Below are 20,277 nucleotides of genomic sequence, written 5' to 3'. Positions count from 1 at the left end.
GGAGCTCTTCCCATTTTTTTCATTTATTCTATGGTTCAGATATTTCACAGCATAGAGGTTAATGGGACAGCAACCCCCCCCCCCCCCTCCCCATAAGAAGCATGTATTGTATGCATTTCTTTCAAAAAATTGTATTCTATTTTAACAGCATCTTTTCTTTAGATAATGTTTTCCTTTGCAGCATAATGCTGGTCATGTGCAGAAAAGGATTTTTCAAATATTTGAGCGTGTTGAATTTTGATGTATGATGGAAGTGGGTGAGGTTTGTTACTGCCCATCAAGATGGGTGGTACTATTCATTCACACACCATATCGTTTATGCCACACCATATTCAAACATGCTGCTATAAAATTACCATGCACTTCCTGTTGTGATTAAAATTCCTTTTTTGTGTTCCTTTTGTAGAAAACAAGCTCCATCTGGTGTGGACTTTGAAGATGCCTAAAAAAATTGTATCTCAGTAGAAATGGATGAAGTTGGTGATGATGTATTTTCACATTTTAACTCTATTTTAAACATAATGTTGCTATTTGCAATAATTTTAAGTAATTTTTACAGTGAAATTTGCACTTAGTTTGACTCCAGCAGATGAAGATTTGCTGAAGACAGCTGATTTAACGAAATGAAGAGATATTACCTCACTGGATCTTTGGTATTTTCTTTGTTAACTTGTAGTCCTGAATTACTAGAGTACTGTGGCTGTCACAGTATTCTATGGAGTAACAGATGTTTTGTGACTGCAGTACCTTAGTTTAAATTTAATATAGCATATTTATTGAAATATAAGCACATTTTAGACCATTATGTCTTGCTTTAATGAAGTGCAGTGAAATGTCCTAATGTGTCCTTGCTGAGATGCAGACTGCATGGTGTTCTAATTTGTATTCGTGCATGTGGTGCCTGCTACGTGCTGCTACTCAGAGCTTAGGTGGTCAGAGTTTGGACTTTTGCAAGCAGCATTTTGTCATGTTGCAATGATAATATTGTCTACTGTGACACAACAAAACATTTAAATATGAATTGCCTGTTGGATACAGATAAAATGCTGGGTTTGCTTTCTCTAAAGATAACCTGACAGTGTACTTTTAGTTTAGATTAATGCATATTAACAGTTTATTATGTGAACTATAAGGCAAAGTCTGTTCTTTCATGTTATTTATTGAACAGGTATTAATATTCTGAAGGTTAAGAAATCATTTCTTTTAAAGGTCATAATTGCATGTATTTTAAATATTACTGTATAGAATAAATAGTGATCACAGTTCTACTGTGAATAAACAGAAGCAGCAGACTTGTTTACGACTACAGCCAAATTGCATTTTACCATTGTGTTGCCTGCTGTTTATTTTGTTATATGAAGCAAATGTACTATGTGTAGGTTTTAATACATATTGTTATTAAAGTTTTGACTCTAAACTGTCCAGTGGGTTATTTCATCTGTGTGACATAAAATGATCAGTTCAAGTGCTGTCTTGGAGGCCATGTTTGGGTTAGTTTCTCATGTACATGTAGGTGAAGGTATTCATATTATACTACATGTTCTGATGTTTTGTATTAGCTGATTTCAGAGAAGTGTCATTTCCTACAGGTAAGGGATGGTGGGCATTGCAGTTATTAAACAGTTTTAATTGATTATACTGATTTTTAGATAACAGTGAAAGGTGTACAAAACTTGATTTTAACCCTCTTGTATGGGTTTAATGGGAATTTTGTTCCCAGTTAGAGATTGCGAAGAGGGAGATCCTTATCTAAGAATCTTGATGACATGTTGCAATTAAACAGTTCTTAAACTCCATTATTATACTGTATCTTAAAAATTCATAAGATCGTATCTACCTACCTACAGTCTCTGAGGTGTATAGCCTCCTGGAAAGATTTAAGGAGCATATTAGATGCTACATTAGACAGAAGTCTCGAATCTACTCTCCTGTTGTAGACATAGTGGTCATTTCATCCAGGAGTTGCAGACCATGATTTGGCAGAGTATTTCTGTTTTACGGATTTGAATTGGTCATTTTCTGCCACTTCAAGTTTAGCTTAACCCATAACTTTTTATTTTTAATTGTGAATTCTTTTTACAAATTAGAGGTGCTGCTATGGAGACAAAGGCTCTATTAAGTTATTTATGGGCTTTCAAAAAGACTTTCACAGATTTTTTTTTTTTTTTATTAACAAGTTGGTGTTTTATAAACATTGTTCATTTTTGTCAATAGTCATTTCCTGTAAAGGTTTTGCAATTAATGTTGATTTTAGTATTTCTTTTTGCAACATGCAAACCTGTAAGATAGAATACTTGGATATTTTAGCATATGTGACGCAACGTTTTCTGACCACCGTGTTTAAGAAACCTACCGCAACCCATAGTTTATTGGCATATAGTACACACCCTCACCCTCTTTTTAAATGTCTCCCCTGTGGTGAGTTTGACTGAAGAGGAAGAGTTCATTCAGATATCAAGCGAAAACACTAAAACAGACTGAGTAGTCAAGGGCATTATGATGCAGATCTTAAAGAAACTTTTACTAAAGTGGTTTGTTTCTTCATGGTATGGGATGAGGAATGTCATTGAGGTGGACAATCTGTGTGATCATCACACTGAAAAAAGCCAGCACTATAGGTAGAAATCAGCTGATATAACATTACCAGCTTTGTTTTGGTGTGAGATTATGGTGGGGATCAGGGAGTTTACCCATTTCCCGTTGTAAAGCGATTTCAGAGTTGCTATATGTAATTTGCAGGCGGGGTTGCCCCCTCATATTTTTTTTTGATACATCAGTTTTTGTTAGTATTCATCTTGATTATACGACAGTGTCATATACTTATGATGAGATGTCACATTGCAGAATTCTTTTAAGGGGTTAATTGCAAGTCATCATTATCTTCTTTCGGCTGTTCCCGTTAGGGGTCGCTACTGTGGATCATCTGTTTCCATTTCTTCCTGTCCTCTGCATCTTGCTCTGTCACACCAACCACCTGCATGTCCTCTCACCACATCCATAAACCTTATCTTAGGCCTTCCTCTTTTCCTGTTACCTGGTAGCTTCATCCTTAGCATCTTTTTCCCGATATAATCAGCATCCCTCCTCAGCACATGTCCAAACCAACACAATCTTGCCTCTCTGGCTTCGTCTCCAAACCTTCCAACCTGGGCTTGACCCTCTAATATACTTTTTCCTAATCCTGTCCACCCTCGTCACACCCAGTGCAAATCTTAACATCTTTAACTCTGCCACATCCAGCTTTGACTCCTGCCTTTTTGTCAGTGCCACTTTCTCCAACCCATATAACATAGCTGGTCTCACTACCCTCTTGTAGACCTTCCCTTTCACTCTTACTGGTACTAGTCTGTCACAAATCACTCCTGACTCTCTTCTCCACCCACTCCATCCTGCTCTTCTTCACCTTTCTTCCACACTCACCATTACTCTGAACTATTGATCCCAAGTATTCAAACTCATCCACCTTCGCCACCTCTACTCCGTGCGTCCTCACCATTCCTCTATCCTCCCTCTCATTCACACACATATATTCTAGTAATATGTTGAAAGAAGATATTTATTTTGTCAGCTGACATGCCCCTTTGCAGATGAAATTTCTAGAATTTAAAAAAGTATGAGTAAGTCATTTTAAGTGATGTCTTTGAGGGCATTTTTAACTGTAACATCGAAGATATCCTATAGGAGCTAGCCCAGTGTAATGGACCACTTTGTCCATTCAGATGCACATTTTTTTTAACAAAATTTTATCTCTGAGAATTCTGTTGCACTTAAAGGTTATGTGCTTTTGTTGCAAAGATGGTTTTAAAGTGTATTGTTACACTTTTCATACTCCTGTGTTTTACAGATAATTTCATAAGTGGATATACACCTGATGTTAAATCAGCAAGTGGTTTGAAAAAAAAAAACAAAGATTGTGAAATTTTTGCTGTTTTATTGTACTGTTGACTCTCTTTCCTTATGATCACACCTGCAAAAGAATGTCAAGTTAGGTGCTGGCAATTTACATACACATGCAGTGCATTCTGCGTAATCAAAAGCACCATACTACTTTATAGGAAGTAAAACTTTTTAACATTATGGTTTCATGAATAGAGCATCAACTTTTTTCAAAGATGGGTGTTCCAACTGTGAGAAATTGCTGATTAATTGGTCTTACTAGTAGGGTATATGGCTTCCTTATTGCTGCAGCTAGTATCAAAAAAATGGTAGCTTATACACTAATGTAGGACATGAGAGATTGTGAGTACAGTCTTTTATGATGTAATGTCAGGCATTTTCAGCTTTGAAAAAAAATTTCAAGGAGCGGTGCTTATGAATGAAATTGGAAAAATAGCACACTGTTTACCCCAAACACTAAAATCTTTTATGGTTTTATAGTCAGGAGATAACTCCCATCACTAAGGGTTGTTACTTACATTTGCTAAGGAAAGTGTAACAATACACTTAACACAGCATGTTAATGATTAGACCTTTAAGTATGAAAAATATTAAATCTGTTATGATTGAGTTGTATGTGGTGCTGTAACAAATGTTATGTAGATTATATAGCCAGAAATATCAGAGTAAGGATGCAGGAACACACAAAAGATGTTAAGAATGCAGCCTTACTCCTGTTGCAGTACATTTCAAGATGGTTTATAACCAAGATTTTAGTTTAAGATTTTTACTATGTGCTATCAACATCTTAATTATTTTCTGGTGCATCACAGGTTTAAAAAAAAAGAAGCTCCTGTTTATATTTGAACATCATTATGTAAACCTCTTGGATGAAGAATTTGGAAGTCAATTAAATGTTTATTATTTTTACTTTTAACATAAGTTAAAGTGTTTTGCAACTTGCTGTCTCTTATATTTAATTCACCTATTTATTTATTGGTTCTCTGGGATATTTATTGCAATTCAGATGCTTTTTAGTGCTCTATTGATTAACTGTTTTACGCACACATTGGTTCACATGCCCTGTTTTTGCTTTACTCCTTTTTATATAAGGGCCTAGTCAGTTTAATATTTTTAACCTTTGTTGGCTTCTTGCTGAGCTGCTACATTTTAACCTGTGAAATAGGTTGTTTATATGCAAAGCAGACTTCTACTGAGGTTATAAAAAAGAAAATATTGTAATTTTTTTGATTTTTTTCAAGTCTTCTTGGAAAAATTGAACTGTAAAGCAACAAAGTTTTTTTTCTGAAGTTAAAAGTAAATTTTCAAGGGTGAAAATAAAAAAAAAAAACCTGTCTCATTGCGTTCTTCGTGGCATCTTGTTCAAAATTTGTTGTCAGTGCTAAACATTGTAAAGGTGGCACATTTCTTGTGGTGGTACGTTTGTACCACTACTTCAAGTCTTAATATTAAATAAAAAGTATTGAATAACATGCAGTTTTATAACCCTTTAGTCTTTGCCTAATTTAACTCTGAACTTGCATTTGTATATCCAGTGAGACTTGTTGCTGACTCCATTTCAAGCCATTTAACATGTCTGGTGAGTGGAACTTTTAAGGAACGAATGCCACCTAAGCCAAGGAAAGGTGTTGGTAATCACTACTATCCACAAGAGTGACCCCATGGGTGTTCAGGACAACCATAAACAAATTTATTCTTTCAGATGTAAACAGTGACTTTCATCAAGGACACTGTTTTTGTACAAGCTGAGATGGATCAGGGACTAACTGTTTTAGTTTCAGTCTTGAACTTACCCAAAGCATTCATTGCTGTGGTTCTTGATATCACTATAAGCAGGAATGGTGAGTGTGTTTTATCCTATTCTACCTTAAACTGGTTTCTGAGTCACTTGCAATGGAGAATTCAGCTGTAAATTGGAACATTGATGTCTTTGCCTGTAAGAACAGAGTAGATCAAGGTTCTGACCTCGAACCACTGCTGTTGAGAGTCTATGGATATAAAAACCTTTATTCATTTGCTGATAACCCCTTTTATCCTGTTTTAGGGTTGTGGGAGAGCTGGAGCCACTTCTGGCAAGTCCTGGATGTAAAGAAGAGCACCAGTCGTCAATGTAATACCAGTCCAATGCAAGATTTTGAAACAGCATATTTATTATGGCTTCCTTAAGATCAAATTCTACTTCGTATAACAGTTCACTGTTTTTAACATCAGTTGAAGTTTCTTGATAAGAGTACGTGCTCTGTGTTAAAATGCTTTTATCTTTAGCAGAGGTGATTTTCAATTTCTCATGCTCTAGCCAAAATATACATCAGAACGATTTAACTAAGAGAAGTAATATCAACTGGATATTGAAAAGTTAAATATTCTTCAAATAATGTTGCATGTTTTCTTAATAAAATGTGAGTGTTCATGCAACACTGTAGTTTAAAAAACTCTGTTAAATGTAAAGTAATGCTGATGTAGTAATGGGTAGATCTCAGTCTCATGAGTATCATGTAAATCGGTCGCAGTTCTCCATGAGTAATTTTTATTTTAAGATTATCACCACCCATCATTGAAGCAGCTATAGTTTCAGTAACCTGCACTGCCAAGAAATTTCCAGCCCCACCAGTAGTAGGTGTATTACTTTTTTAAAGCATTTGTCTTCATTATATGCAATAGCTCTTGCACGTGTTTCTAGCTTATTACTTAAAATTTCAAGTAGTTTTTGGCTGTCTGAAAGGCATAAAACCTGAATATAACAAAGTTGCATATTACAGTAACTATATTTTAATTAGAAAATCGGATTGATGAATTGGTATCAGTTAAGCATGTTTTAAAGAGGTGGATTGGCTTCATTAATGGGCTTTTTAATGGCATTTTTATTTGCTTTGATCAAGTGAGGGTGCAATCAAGGAAAGAGGCTGAGTAATGAAAATTAGCAAAATTAATTGTCCCCATCAAGCTATAATGATGCAACGGTCAAGTAATCATTTATACTAGACTTCACTTGGTTAACGCATGTAATAAATGAGAAATTACTTCCTGTCATTAAATATCTACATGTCTGTCTTGAATCCTACTTGTTTTCAAAAGTCTAAGTGCCTGCTATTCTGAGTTCCATGAACTGATGTAATGACCCATTTCAGATGTTTATCTTCAGATTTTTTTTTTATGATCACTTAGTCTTGACACACTATGTATATGTAATATACTTCTCAGCACCTCCTCAGAAATACAGACATCCATTCTTGCTACACCATTGTGTTATAAATTGTATTTAATTAAGGGTAGATACAAAACTGCAGTAACTGAAGGCATCTTCAGACTTCTGTGCCTGTACTTTCTGTATACATATTAGTGTTACAGTATTCTTTGGTCTCTGATAAGGAAGCAGGATCATAGTGATGTATTGCATTTGTAGAAGTCAGGAGCATAAATCCTAGGCACCTAGTATTGCTATGAGCCCTCCAGCTACCCACCCACCTACCCCAGGCTATGATAGCACCTTGGTTTTCTCACCCTGATACATCAGTAATCACTTTCATCTGATGCCTGATTACATACAAGCCTTTAACATTAGCAGCTAAACGCTCAGCCTTCATTTTCTGTAACATTTATTGCCTGCATTGTGGTTACCATGTGGGAAAACACCAGACTTCCATATAGATGCAGTAGTTTTGTGGCCTACCATTAGCAGACATCTTCATACACTAGATGTCCACCTTTATGGTAATAGTTTTGTGTCCTGCCATTAGCAGACATGTACATTTATACATTTTTGGCGCATTGCCTGGTATACAGAAGTCACAGAGTACTTGTCCCTTCTTTGGGTGAACATTGCATCCCAGATGGTTTGTACTTGATATGTATTACATAAACAATGAGATGACTCTTTACAGGGCCAAACTTGATAATTTTAGTTTCACAATTAATTTTTACCAACCTCTGCCATCAGAAGGACACTGACTGGTACTTTATGGTTAATCTAGCTGAGATTAGAAATTGATGAAACAGTTTTATTTAAAAAAATGTCTAGTGAGAATTATGAGCCAAATCTTTAAATGGATGCAGGTTCAGTTCATTTTCCAGAATATTTTCATAATTTCTTCTGTGTGGCTTTGGCTTGGGAGGAGCTAGAGTTGCAACAAAAACTTAGTCGTATGCAATTTGCGTGTTGTGCTGCCTGACCACTGTGGTTATGGGACCAATAACCACTTCCATCCCCATGTTTGTAAAAAGTAAATTATTTATAAAACTCTTAAGGGATATCAACTGACCTCTGCACCTTCTCAAATTACTTTATACCATCTTTCGCTAAGAATTGCAAGATTCTCACAATAGGTTCTCTTGACCCAAACTTTTAAAATTCCAGCCAGCTTTGAAACTGCAGTCTCTAAAGTTTTCTTCATTGATCATAATGAAGTACAAAGTATGATGCAACTCTTTCATCACTACCAATGTGCTCACTGGTGCGTGTACCACCTTGGTATAGAAATCTACTGGTGTGGTGGGGAAAGCTGGGTGCTTGCAAAGCAGTAACACTATCCAACATGTAGGTGAAATAAGCAATTCTTTATTCTCAGATGTTTCTTAGGAAAATTTGGAGACAGTACCCATACCTGTAATTGTGCATGGCAGACATAAACCTGTAAACTCAGAAAGCCCTTCAGTCTTTTTACTGTGGGACCCCAATGTAATTCAACTGTTAACGTAGCTTTTCTATTGCCACTAAACATGCTCCAAGATTTTCCTCCTTTGTTGGAAGTATGCACCTAGGAAGGACAGAAGCCAGGCACTGAATCAGTTTTGTAAATTAGGTGGGAATGGCATCCTGATTCTCTGCTTTAAAGGCGGTACTAATAGCTTCTAATGAGGAGTACATTTCATTGGTGTATGGGTAGCTTCATTAACGTTCACCTGATGAATCTCCTGTTGTATAAATGTTAGCCAAACGTTTAATGGTTACCTCTCCAAATAAATAGGAGAGTGTATACCAAATATATGTATCTTAGTCTTATCCTTAAAGTACCACAAAATGTTGCCAACAGCACTTTGAACTCCTCCCAGTGAGCCTAATGGCTTCTACATGTTTATAAGGAGGACAATAAAGTTGCCTACAGACACATTTGCCTTCTGGTCCTTGCTCCCAGCTGTCAATCCTTGTCCCTCTTGAGCCTGTAGTAAAGACTCGACAGCCAAAACAGAAGTATAGGGATAGTGGACACCCCTCTGCCTTGTGCCTTCTTCAGTCTGTTTTGTCCAAGATAATTCCCCTATTTTTGCCAGTTTATACATCCTATGACCTAAATTTTCCAAAAAATATGTTCATATGTTCAGATACAGTGCTTAAGCCATTTGGCCATAGAAGAATAGGGATTCTACAATATACGACATGTAAAGTTTATCACCCATCCAAATATCCAGGTTCCTTTTAAAACTACCAAGACTATTTAGATTACATACGCTAAATGGGAGATTGTTCCAAAGTCTTGTAATGTTAACAATAAACTGCTCTCTGGTTTTGAGATTTCCCTTTTTTTATACAAATGTCATATTCTTATGTTTGTCCATGTTAGTCATATTCTTATGTTTGTCCATGTTAGTACATCTATTAACTTTGATGTTGTACATATGAAAGATCTTGTATACTAGCAACAACTTTCTGCATATGTACCTATAACAGACTCTACAAACGTAAAAACTTGCACCGAAGGCCATAATCCATAAATCTGTATTTTTCTATTCTTTTGTAAATCTCCTTTTGAGTCCTTGGAAGATTTTTCAGTTGCCCCTGAGTATAAATACAAAAAGTGTTGTACTTCAGTAATGGTCCTTGTGATGCTCGTGCACTGGCCCAGTAATCAAGGAGCCTTAATCCTCACCACTAGCACCAGTAAGGGGGCATGCACATTGGGAGGGATAACAAGTATACACGCAGTAAAGTATAATTTCCCTTAATAGTACACAGAGGTCACAGTCAGCCTGGGGTTGGTTTCTCCCTTTCTCTCCAAATCCCCAATAAGACTCCCCACTGGCACAGCTATAGGGTCCAGATTTCAGCCTAGTTGTCGAGCTAAAACCTCCAGCACCCTCTCTGTCCAACCAGTGCTTCGTGTCCCTGTCCAAGTAGGTGACGCACACACTTTAAGATTTGATTTATATACAAATATACAGACACTCCTTGGGAAGGCTGGCACAGGTTCTCCAGCTATGCCCCCTTTCTGCCCAGACTATAAGGTAGTACCGACTGCCACCAACCACTTATATCAGCTGCTACAAGTCCTTCCCAAAGGGTGACCAATTTCACTGTGTAATGTTACTGTTATCCAAATAATGTGACTGAGCAGCAAGACTATTGGAGTGGCTTGGACAGTATCACCAAATACATGCAATGTACTCGAAGAGCTTAAATTATCTCTACACAAAACAGCCACGGTTGAAAAGTTTAAAAATATTTAATAATAAAACATAAGACAAATCGCGGTAGTGGTGCTGTGGTAGCGTTGTCGCCTCACAGCAAGACGTTGTCCCATTCGATTCTCAGCTAGAGCGTCTTCTGTGTGGAGGCATGCGTGAATGGGCATGCCTTCATTGAAGGTTGTGCGTCAGGGCTGGTAACTCTGCACATAAAAATCAACTACCAAACAGCGGACCGGAGTTCCACTGTGGCGACCCCTAACCGGGATAAGCTGAAAAACACAACAACAAATCTCATCAATTCAACACAGTGCTAATTAAAAGTTCAGAAATTACAGGAAATTTAAAACAATACTGACATAAATATAGAAAACAGCTAGACTAATCTGGCTAAATTTCTATCCAACTCGCAGAGAAACCCTGTTCTAAATAACTTTACTTACAAGGCAAAGTGCTGGTGAATTGTTCAGTTTCGGACAAAATCCAAAATGCTCAATCTTTCTTTCTGAGAAAGTCTTTAGATGATACCCGGTAGTACTGAGTCATTTTACATTTACATCATTTTTAGCACTTCTCCCTTAGTTCCCAAGCTAACAAACTCAAAATTTACATTTCTTTGTAAGCTGCACCTGGCCAGGAAGCCACAGCAATACAAGACGTGTTTACATGTAAAATCTAGAGATTACCTCTGTCTAAACACTCAAATTTGCTAGCCCAGACATCCTGTCTCCAAGCTTGAGATCAAACACAGTTGTAATTCTTTGCTTAACAGCTTTCTTCCAGCAGGGTGCACTGTGGATACATTTTTGAAGTTCAGCATATAACACAGTTTTCTTACATTTAGTCTTCTTTACATTTGTAAAACAAGCCTGTGGATTATATTATTTACAATGACAGAATTATCTGCAAATTTATATCCATCTGGGCTGGCAGTCCCTCAATTTTTCACCCCCCCCCCCCGAGAACCCATGCTAGTTTTTCAAGTGTCTCTTGAGAAACGTTGCTTGAGAGGGTTAGGTCTATCTGGGTATACCTTACCCCATTCCTTGTCTTGAGAACACATCTGCATTGGCGTTGCAAACCTCACTGTGGTGCTGCACTGACATATATGCTTGCAACCCTTGGCTCCATCTTAGCAATTTGGCATTTTGCTGGCTGGCTCAGTGTAATCATGTTAGGGGATTGTGACTTGTAACTACAGTGAATTTTCTTCCATACAGGTAAGGCTGAAGTTTCTGCAGTGTCCATATTATGGCTAGACATTCCTTTTCTACAGCTGCATTGCATTCTCCCACAGGTTGAAGCCTATGACTGAGATAAACCACTGGTTGCTCTTTGCTCTTCTCCCTCTGAAGTAATCTAGCTAAGCATCGAAGCATCCACCTGCACAACAAATTATTTGCTGTAATCTGTACTGGCTAACACAGGGGGTCCTCCTAAAGCTTATTTAAGCTTCTGGAATGCCTGCTGACATGCTGTGGTCCACACCACGTTATCTGGTCCATTTTTCCATGTCAGGTCTGTGAGGGGAGCAGCTATAGTGCTATAAATGGAGACGAACTTTCTGTTGTACTCTGCCGTCCCTGAGAATGCCCTCACCTGCTTTTTGGTAACAGGTGCAGGCCATGTCTGAATGGCTTCCACTTTGGCAGGCTCTGGACTGATCTTAACACCCCCCACTCTATGTCCCAGGTAGGAGACTTCTGCCATACCCACCTGACACTTGCTCAGTTTAGTGGTCAAACCTGTCCTTTGTAGTCTGCCCAGCACCTCTCTGACATGTTGAAGGTGCTCTTTCCAGGAATGGCTGTAGATGGCAATATCATCTAGGTAAGTAAGGGCAAACCCTCCTGCTAGGATATGATCTACCAGTCTCTGGAAAGTTGCTGGGGCATTTTTCATCCCAAAGTGCATCTTCTTGAACTCATACAAGCCAAAGGGAGTCATAAACACTGACCTCTCTCTAGCAATGGGAGTCAAGGGCATCTGCCAGTAATGGTGGTAAGATGCTTAGCCCCACCCAGCTGCTCCAGGGCTTCATCCAACCTAGGCATGGGGTAAGTATTTGACTCTGTGTGACTATTTAATTTCCTGTTGTCCGCACACACCTGGTGCTGCCATCCTTCTTTGGCACCAGCACCACTGGGGAGGTCCAGGGACTGTTGGACTCTTGAATTACCCCAAGTTCCAACATTTCCTGTATCTTCTCCCTCCGAGTCCGTTTGACTCTTTCAGGCATGCTATAAAGGGCCTGCATAATAAGACTTTGTGGTCCTGTATCCACCTGGTGCTGCATCAGGTGGGTGCACCCTGGTTTCCCAGTGAAAATGCACCCAAACTCCTGTAACACTGCTCTGATTTCTCGAACCTGGGTAGGAGATAGCTGCTTGGGACATTGCTACCCTTCCACTGAGGTGCAAGTCTAAGCTTCACTGAGATGATCAGTTACCAGATCTCCTTCAGACTCTTCCTGCAGTCCCCTGTAAATAATCAGCACAAGAGCCTCCCTTTCATGGTAAGGTTTCATCATGTTAACATGGTACAATTTGTGCCCCTGCCTCCTGCCTTGCAGTTCTACCATGTAGTTAGCATCACTGACCTTTCTCACCACCTTGTAAGGTCCTTCCCAAGCTGTTTGCAGCTTGTTGGGTCTGAGGAGAATAAGAACCATTACCTGCAGCCCTATAGTATACTCTCTAGCTCAAACATTCCTGTCATACCAGACCTTTTTCTGTTGAGCTTCTGCCAGGTTCTCCTGGGCCAAGCTATGAGTTCTCTGAGCCTTGTCCTGAGGTTTAGGACATATGCCACAACAGACTCCTTGTGAGATTCACACTCGCCTTCCTACTCATCAAGAATAAATCTAGAGGCTCCCTAACCATGTGCCCATACAATAACTCAAAGGGTGAAAAACCTGTGGATTCCTGGGGAACCTCACTGTAAGCAAACAGTTGGGGCAAATATTTGGCCTACTCCCTCTTAAACTGGTCTGCAAATGCCTGAAACATGGACTTGAGTGTAGAGTTTAACCTCTTAAGACCATTAGTCTGGGGATGGTAGGGGTTGTCTCCAGGTGCTTCACCCCCACGGTACTTCCACAGGTAAGCCAGCAGGTCTGACATGAAATTGGCATGTCAGTATTTCTTTTGGGAAACCTACCGTGTTGAAAATCGCTAATAAAGCATTTTCCACCTTTTCTGCCTCAATGGAAGACGAAGCCACTGCCTCAGGCTATCTTGTAGCATAATCTACTACCATTAGTATATACATTTTCCCTGTGGAACTTGGGGTACTCAGTGGCCCCACAATATCCATAGCTACCCTCTGAAATGGCTCCTCGACCACAGGAAAAGGCATCAAAGGCGCTCTCACCTTGTCTCCTGCCTTGCCTACCTTTTGGCACTGTTCACAGGTCTTGCAGTACCCTGTTACATCTCTGGAAATCCTAATGCGTCTCTTTGCATGTTTTATGCCCGTATGACCTGCAAAGGGAATATCATGGGCTATGGCTAGAAGTGCCAGACGGTAGGCTCTAGGCACTACCAACTGCTTATATCCTTTCCCCTTATAGCCCTCACTCAGGGGTCCACTCTCTATACAGTAACTCTTTGTCCCGGTATACAGATTCCACCTTCTCTTGAGAATGAGGTGCCTCACTAACTACCTGCCTCAGCCTTGTAATGTAGGGTCTGAGAGCTGAGCCTGTCTCAGCTCTCTCTTCATAACCCTTCCCAGCTCCCCTTCCACAGGAAATCTGGTATCCTCTGACAGCAGTGCCTCACTGTCAGCCTGGGTACTACTACTACTCACCTCTGCCTTGCAGTCAAGGGAAAATCAGTGCTAACAAGCAGCTGTTTCTCACCTTCAGTCTCGCTGCTACAGAGTAGCTCCCTCCCTGAAGTAACCACCTCACCAGTCCTGGCTGCAAGTATGCAGTCTGCCTGGGTCTCCCCCAGGCTACCCAGACCCACATGCTTTTCTCCAAGCCTGACTGCATGAGCACATGGTACTGCGTTATCAAAATCATTCCCTATCAGGACATCTGCAGGGATACATTTGTGAAACAAGCCTGTGGATTATATTAATATCTACAATGACATAGAATTATCTACAAAATTCTATCTAGCTAGGCTGGCAGCCCCTCAGTTTTTCCACAGTCCTATATAAACTGTAAATACCAAAGTCAATAAATGCTCATCCCTAGTAGATACTCTCCTAAGCAGGTACCCCATACACTTAGTTGCCTTTATAGAAATTTGATCTACATGTTTTAAGGGAAAACTTGGATGTGATAAGTAAACCCAAATCTTTATATTCCTGTACCCCATTTAATGGAGAAGGCACCAAAGATACAGGAAGCCTTGGGCATTTACTTGAAAAATACATTGTCTTACACATAGACTAAATGTTAAACCTGTTTCCAGTGCCTGACAGCTTAGAGACTGTAAGTAATTATTTAACTCATTAACATCAGAGAATTTTTGAATTGAGAAACCAGTCTTGCAATCATCATCATACTTAATAAATCAAAAATGTATTATTCTTGGATAATGTAGCAAATACCATATCAAACAAGATTGGTCTCATGACAGAACCCTGAGGTACTCCAGCTTTAACCTGTGAGCAATTGGAATAAAAACATTATGTTCTTATACATTGTCTTCCGTTTCACCAATTACCAAGCCATCTTATGATGTATGTATTAACTTTATGGTCCTGTAAGCATTTAATAATAACCCTGTCAGGTAAACTGTTAAAAGCTTTCACAAGTTAAGGAAAAATAACCCCAGGATGCAGGCCCATATCCAAAGCCATAGTTACTTCCTTCCTTCCATCCACAACCCCTTTTTTCACATTTTTGTACATGGAATTGAGGTATCACTTCAACAGTAACAATCACCTAGAGCCAAGGTTTACACCAGCGAGTGGCTGTCCCTGCCATGGTAGTTTTTCCACACCACAAACTCACGCATACACACACACACACTTATGGCTATTTTATATTATCCAATCCACCTACTGCATGTGTTTGGAATGTGAGAGGAAATTATAGCACCTGGAGAACATGCAGAATCTGCACAGAAGGCACCCCAATTGAGAATTGAACCAGTGAGCCTCTTGTTGTGAGGTGACAACTCTATCCTCTGTGCCACCCTATATGCTCATAAAAACTATTCAAGTTACTAACAGTAGATCGACCTTTTATGAAACCATGTTGATCAATATTAAGGATTTCTGGTTCCTTCTGATTTCTCAGTAAGATCCAATAGGCATCTCTCAAAATATTTTCCCAATAAAAGTTAAACTGATGGGTCTAAAATTACCCATCTGATCCTTTGAGCTATCTTTATAAAAAAGACGTATTTTACCATAATGTTCCAGTTGTCTCTTTACTAATCCTTGACAGTGGGATCTGTTTCGAGCCTCCAAACCAACTCTGCCATTAATTTCAACTCCTGCCTTCCAAACTCTCAAGCCAGGCATTACCCATAGTGCTCCTCTTGAAAATGATCTCAGATAGAGTTTGCCCAACATAGAAGACAGGCAGAATTTATAGTTAAATAGTAGATATAATAGTCAGAAACCAGATATGCGTCCTTTATATGAAGCTAGCTATAGAAAGTCCTGTCCACTAAGAGTCTCAGGTTGGGGGAAGGAGGATGGGGATGTAGAGGATTAGTGAAGATCAACAACACAGATGGAACATTTGGTAAGGCATAACTTCTTTATCTGATGGCAATCTTCATTGAATCCTTAACAGTGGGACAGAGTCCCCAGCTTCCGTAGTCTTTGGAGGTTTCACAGAAGAATATTTCTAAGCACCATCGAGCCCAATGATGCCCGTACCCTTGAGATCTGATTCAATTTGTAATGAGTGATAAAGGTATGAGGAGAAGACCCAAGTGGCTGATGTACAGATATCGTCCAAAGATGCACTGGCATGAAAACCTGCAGAAGTTGCCATTGCTCTCGTTGAATGGGCTTTAACTGGATGTGAAAGTTGAAGTCCTCTAGAATGAGAGATGAAAATTATGCAGTCTCTAAGCCACTTGGCCAAGGTAACCTTTGAAACAGGATTACCTAAAGAAAGAGGGGAGAATGCCATAAATTGGGCAGATTTTCTAAAATTTTTTGTTCTGTGAAGATAGATACTTAACTGTCTGTGAACATCTAGTGAGTGAAGGGAATAGTCCTTAGAAAAATTAAGAAAGAAGGCTGGCAGTTGTAAAGTTTAGTTAATGTTAGATTCCGAAACAACCTTTGGTAAAAAGGTTGGATTTGTCATAAGGGCAGCCCTGTCATTGTGAAATATTAAATAGGGAGGTTTGCAGGATAAGGCCTGCAGCTCAGATACTCTTCTGGCAGATGTAATAGACACCAAAAATAAAGTTTTTCAAGACAAATATCTTAAGTCACAAGTCACTGATGGTTCAAAAGGATTCATAGTAAGTCCCTGAAGAACTAAAGTTAGACCTCAAGAAGGAATGTTTTTTTTAACTGGAGGTCTTAACATTAGGAGACCCTTTAAAAATGCTTCACAAAGTTTGTGTGACTAGAGATGCACCATTAAAACCCATATGAATGTTGGAAATTGCGACTAGATGAAATTTAATTATTGAAGCAGAGGAACCAGATTGGTAAAGGGTAGCCAGGAAATCTAATACTTTATGCATAGGACTGGTATAAGGGTCTAGTCCACTTTCAAGCACACAGTTAGAAAATGTTTCCCATTTACTGTGATGTACCTTTCTAGTAGAAGGTTTGTGATGAGCGATAACTTGCTGTGGTCAGGAGAAGAAAGGGAAGGATGCCTGGCAGTCATAGGAATTGGAGAAGTCAAGTAGTGAGCTTGAGAATTTGGAGATTCAGATGAACCATGCCCTCTGGATGTGACAGGAGATCTGGAGCTGGGTCTAGACTTCATGGTTTCCTAATAAGATGAGGCCAAAGGAAGGGAAACCAAACATGTCAAGGCCAGAAGGGGGCAATGAGGATTATTGAGTTCTCTGACCTTTTGGCTTTCTTTAGAAACTGGGATATCATGGGAGTCGGGGGAAAGACATAGAGGAGATCGGGGGGTCAATTGTGGAGAAAAGTGTCTCTGGGTGACTCCCTGGGTGGGGGAATAAGGGCAAAGTAACTGCTGCACTTGTTTAGGGGGGATGCAGCAAGGTTGGCCCCAGTGACAAAATATCTTGTTTGCCCCCGTAGGATTTAGAGACTACTCGTAAGGCATGAGAATAGTTCTGCTCAGTTTGTCTGCTATCACATTAGCTCTCCAGAATGTGAGTTGCTGTAAGAAAGCGGTTGGAAAAAATCGCCCATTGCCACACTCTGAGGGTTTTTTTGATACATTGGGTAAGATTTGGTTCCCCGTTGTTTGTTGCTGTACCAGACTTGGCAACATGTCGTCTGTCTGGATAGCTATTGTCCCTAGAGGAAGAATGTCTTGGAATGCTTGCAAAATTTACATGTGATATCTTGCTGGGGGCGTTTTTTTCTGGCTATACTGCTCAGACAAGCTCCACGTGGGTTTACAGAGTGGTCCTAGCAGCAGGGAACTCAGAAAAGTGACTACCTTCTGGATTTAAGTATCTTTGCTTTTTTCACTTGAAATAGCTTCTGTAGCTTACCTTGAACTAGCCTGAACTGTTTTTTAACTGATTGCTGCATTATTTTAAAATCTGCACTTAAAGTTACATTTTAGTCGAATTTGATCGAAAGTTTGCTTGTTTGTTTGTTTAATTTAACTGTGGAGGCTGCCCACTAAAGTGTGCTAGCCTGTGTAACTAATTTATCACTGTTTCTGCATTTTCTGTGTGTTTCTACCAAAAAAACAAAAAAACAAAAAAATAATCCTTGTTTTCCCGCCTTCCTCAACTAGTTTAGACCAGTTTACAGGCATTGCTGTATTCTGGGCTGTGGTGTAGTTCCTGTGTTGTCCATTACCTTACTTGGATAGAAGGAAGTTTCTTTGCTCACCAGTGGGAGTGGGGAGCCTTGAGCAGCCTACCTGTCCTTGGGGGAAGTGACCTCAGCACAAGAAGCTGTAGTAATTGGTTGTTTGGGACCATTTCCAGCTCTTTTGTAGTTCACTGTTTAAAATCCGCGTTTGCACGGCTTTGCGAGGTCGTACGCATAGCGCAGCACTGGTTAAACAAGGTTAAACTTTTTCTGGCTCCGCCAAGTCTGTTCTTCAAATTTTCCCTTAAGGAAGCTCTACTCTTAGTATAACCAGACTACTCACTGTATTATAAGCCTAGCACTTGTTCTCAATACTTCTCTACTAAGTAAGCACTCTCGTACTAAGTAAAGCACTACATCTACTTACCACCCCTGTGAATACCCACTTCCCTTAAAGCTATACCATTCCCTTACACTGTTCTAGCATGTCGAGTGGTAGATTACTGGCGTCGTCTCCAGTTCAGCTGGTCAATCTGGGCATCTTGAGACAATGCTACAATTGTCTCATGTACGCAGACAACCCTCTCCTCCTCCCAACAAACACAAATACATATGAGAGATGCAACTATATAGCCAAACTGGAGGCTGAACTCTCTCAACTCAGGGCTGGCATAACCAGACAGGAGGAGATGGCAACCACACGCACAACAATCCCAGTCCCACATAGACCTACCACAACTGCAAACCAAACACATAAAAACACAAAGACATACTCGGAGGCTCTAATAAAAAACTTACCAAAATGACAGAGGCTCCCAAAGCAGACATCCAAAAATCCACCACCTCAAAACAAAACACATGCAACACATACTTCAATAAATCAGTGTGTCGACCAATCGCAGCCCTTAAGGCCAAACACCTACCTTGCCTGATACACTAGTAATAGGTGACTCCATAGTCAGACACACTGATGTCCCACTGTCCAGGCTGAACAAGGAGAAGGTGACTGAGCTGTCTATCGGGAGCTAGGAACCACCACATAACACACGCACTCAGGTCACTCCAAAGCAAGTACAAATATGACTCCGTCATTGTCCATGCTGGTGTGAATGACCTGAGACATACATGAAAATCGACAGAGGAGCTCTCCAATTATGTAGCCCAGGCTGGTATGACCCAGACCCTGAGCAGCATCTTGCCCTCGCCAAGAATGATACCACAATACAAAGACAAGATGATCAGCTTTAACAATTGGCTCAAGTACTGGTGTCATTCTAAGGGGATCCAGTGTCTGTCTGCCTGGGATATGTTGGACAAGCCATGCTGCTTTCCAAGGGATGGCTTACACCTGTCACCACTGGGCTTCCAGATATTGGCTAAGGCTCTTGCCACCCCCATAGTGCCTTTTTTAGGCAAGGCTCAAAAGACAAACCCACCTCCTTAGAAAACAAAAATGGAAAAAAACTAAGGGTAATGCTGCTCAACGCCAGAAGTCTAAATCTCAAGATGCAAGCACTTGATGCACTCCTCAGCATGGAGAATATCGACATCTGTGCAGTAACTGAAACCTGGTTCAAGGCTCCTGAGAGCACCCCAGTGCTACCAGGCTATACCTCGTATCATGCTTTTCAGCCCCAAAACCCGGGCCGAACCACAAAGGGAAGGGGGAGTGTCCATATTCATAAAGGACACCCACACTTCCAGGTTAGTAGAAACACATGAAGCATCAGAGACCCTACAGGTGCAACTAACCATAGGCAAAACTGCTATACAACTGGTAGCATGTTACAGACCACCCTCCCAATCTCAAGAACCCCACTCAGCCTTCCTGAAGACATTGGAGGATATGAATGCATCACAAAATACCATCATACTGGGAGACTTCAACTACCCAAACATAGATTGGGTACATTATTGTAGCCCTAATACCCTAGCCCAAAGGTTCCTGGAATTCATAAATTCAAATGCACTGGAACAACTAGTCACCTCTCCCACTAGGGGAGATAATATACTAGATCTGATCATCACAAACATGGAGACAAACTGCTCCACACCGGAAGTATACCCCTCACTAGT

General features: G+C 40.0%; 1 protein-coding gene across 1 annotated transcript in view; it reads left to right on the top strand.

Annotated features, from left to right (window-relative positions):
* Nucleotides 1-1,417, top strand: part of PAXX (PAXX non-homologous end joining factor) — a 244,519-nt gene extending 243,102 nt beyond the window's left edge. The window contains exon 7 of the mRNA XM_044058857.1: nucleotides 407-1,417. Within this exon, the coding sequence (XP_043914792.1) occupies nucleotides 407-446 (40 nt within the window). The 3' untranslated portion in view covers nucleotides 447-1,417. The remainder of the gene's footprint in view (nucleotides 1-406) is intronic.
* The last annotated feature ends 18,860 nt before the right edge of the window (nucleotides 1,418-20,277 follow it).

Source organism: Protopterus annectens, chromosome 16.part0 (assembly GCF_019279795.1).
Source record: "Protopterus annectens isolate FY-2018-M chromosome 16.part0, PAN1.0, whole genome shotgun sequence".
NCBI classification, from domain to species: Eukaryota; Metazoa; Chordata; order Ceratodontiformes; family Protopteridae; genus Protopterus; species Protopterus annectens.
The sequence above is the reverse complement of the archived record's forward strand: the minus strand, read 5'-3'. Positions and strand labels throughout refer to the sequence as shown.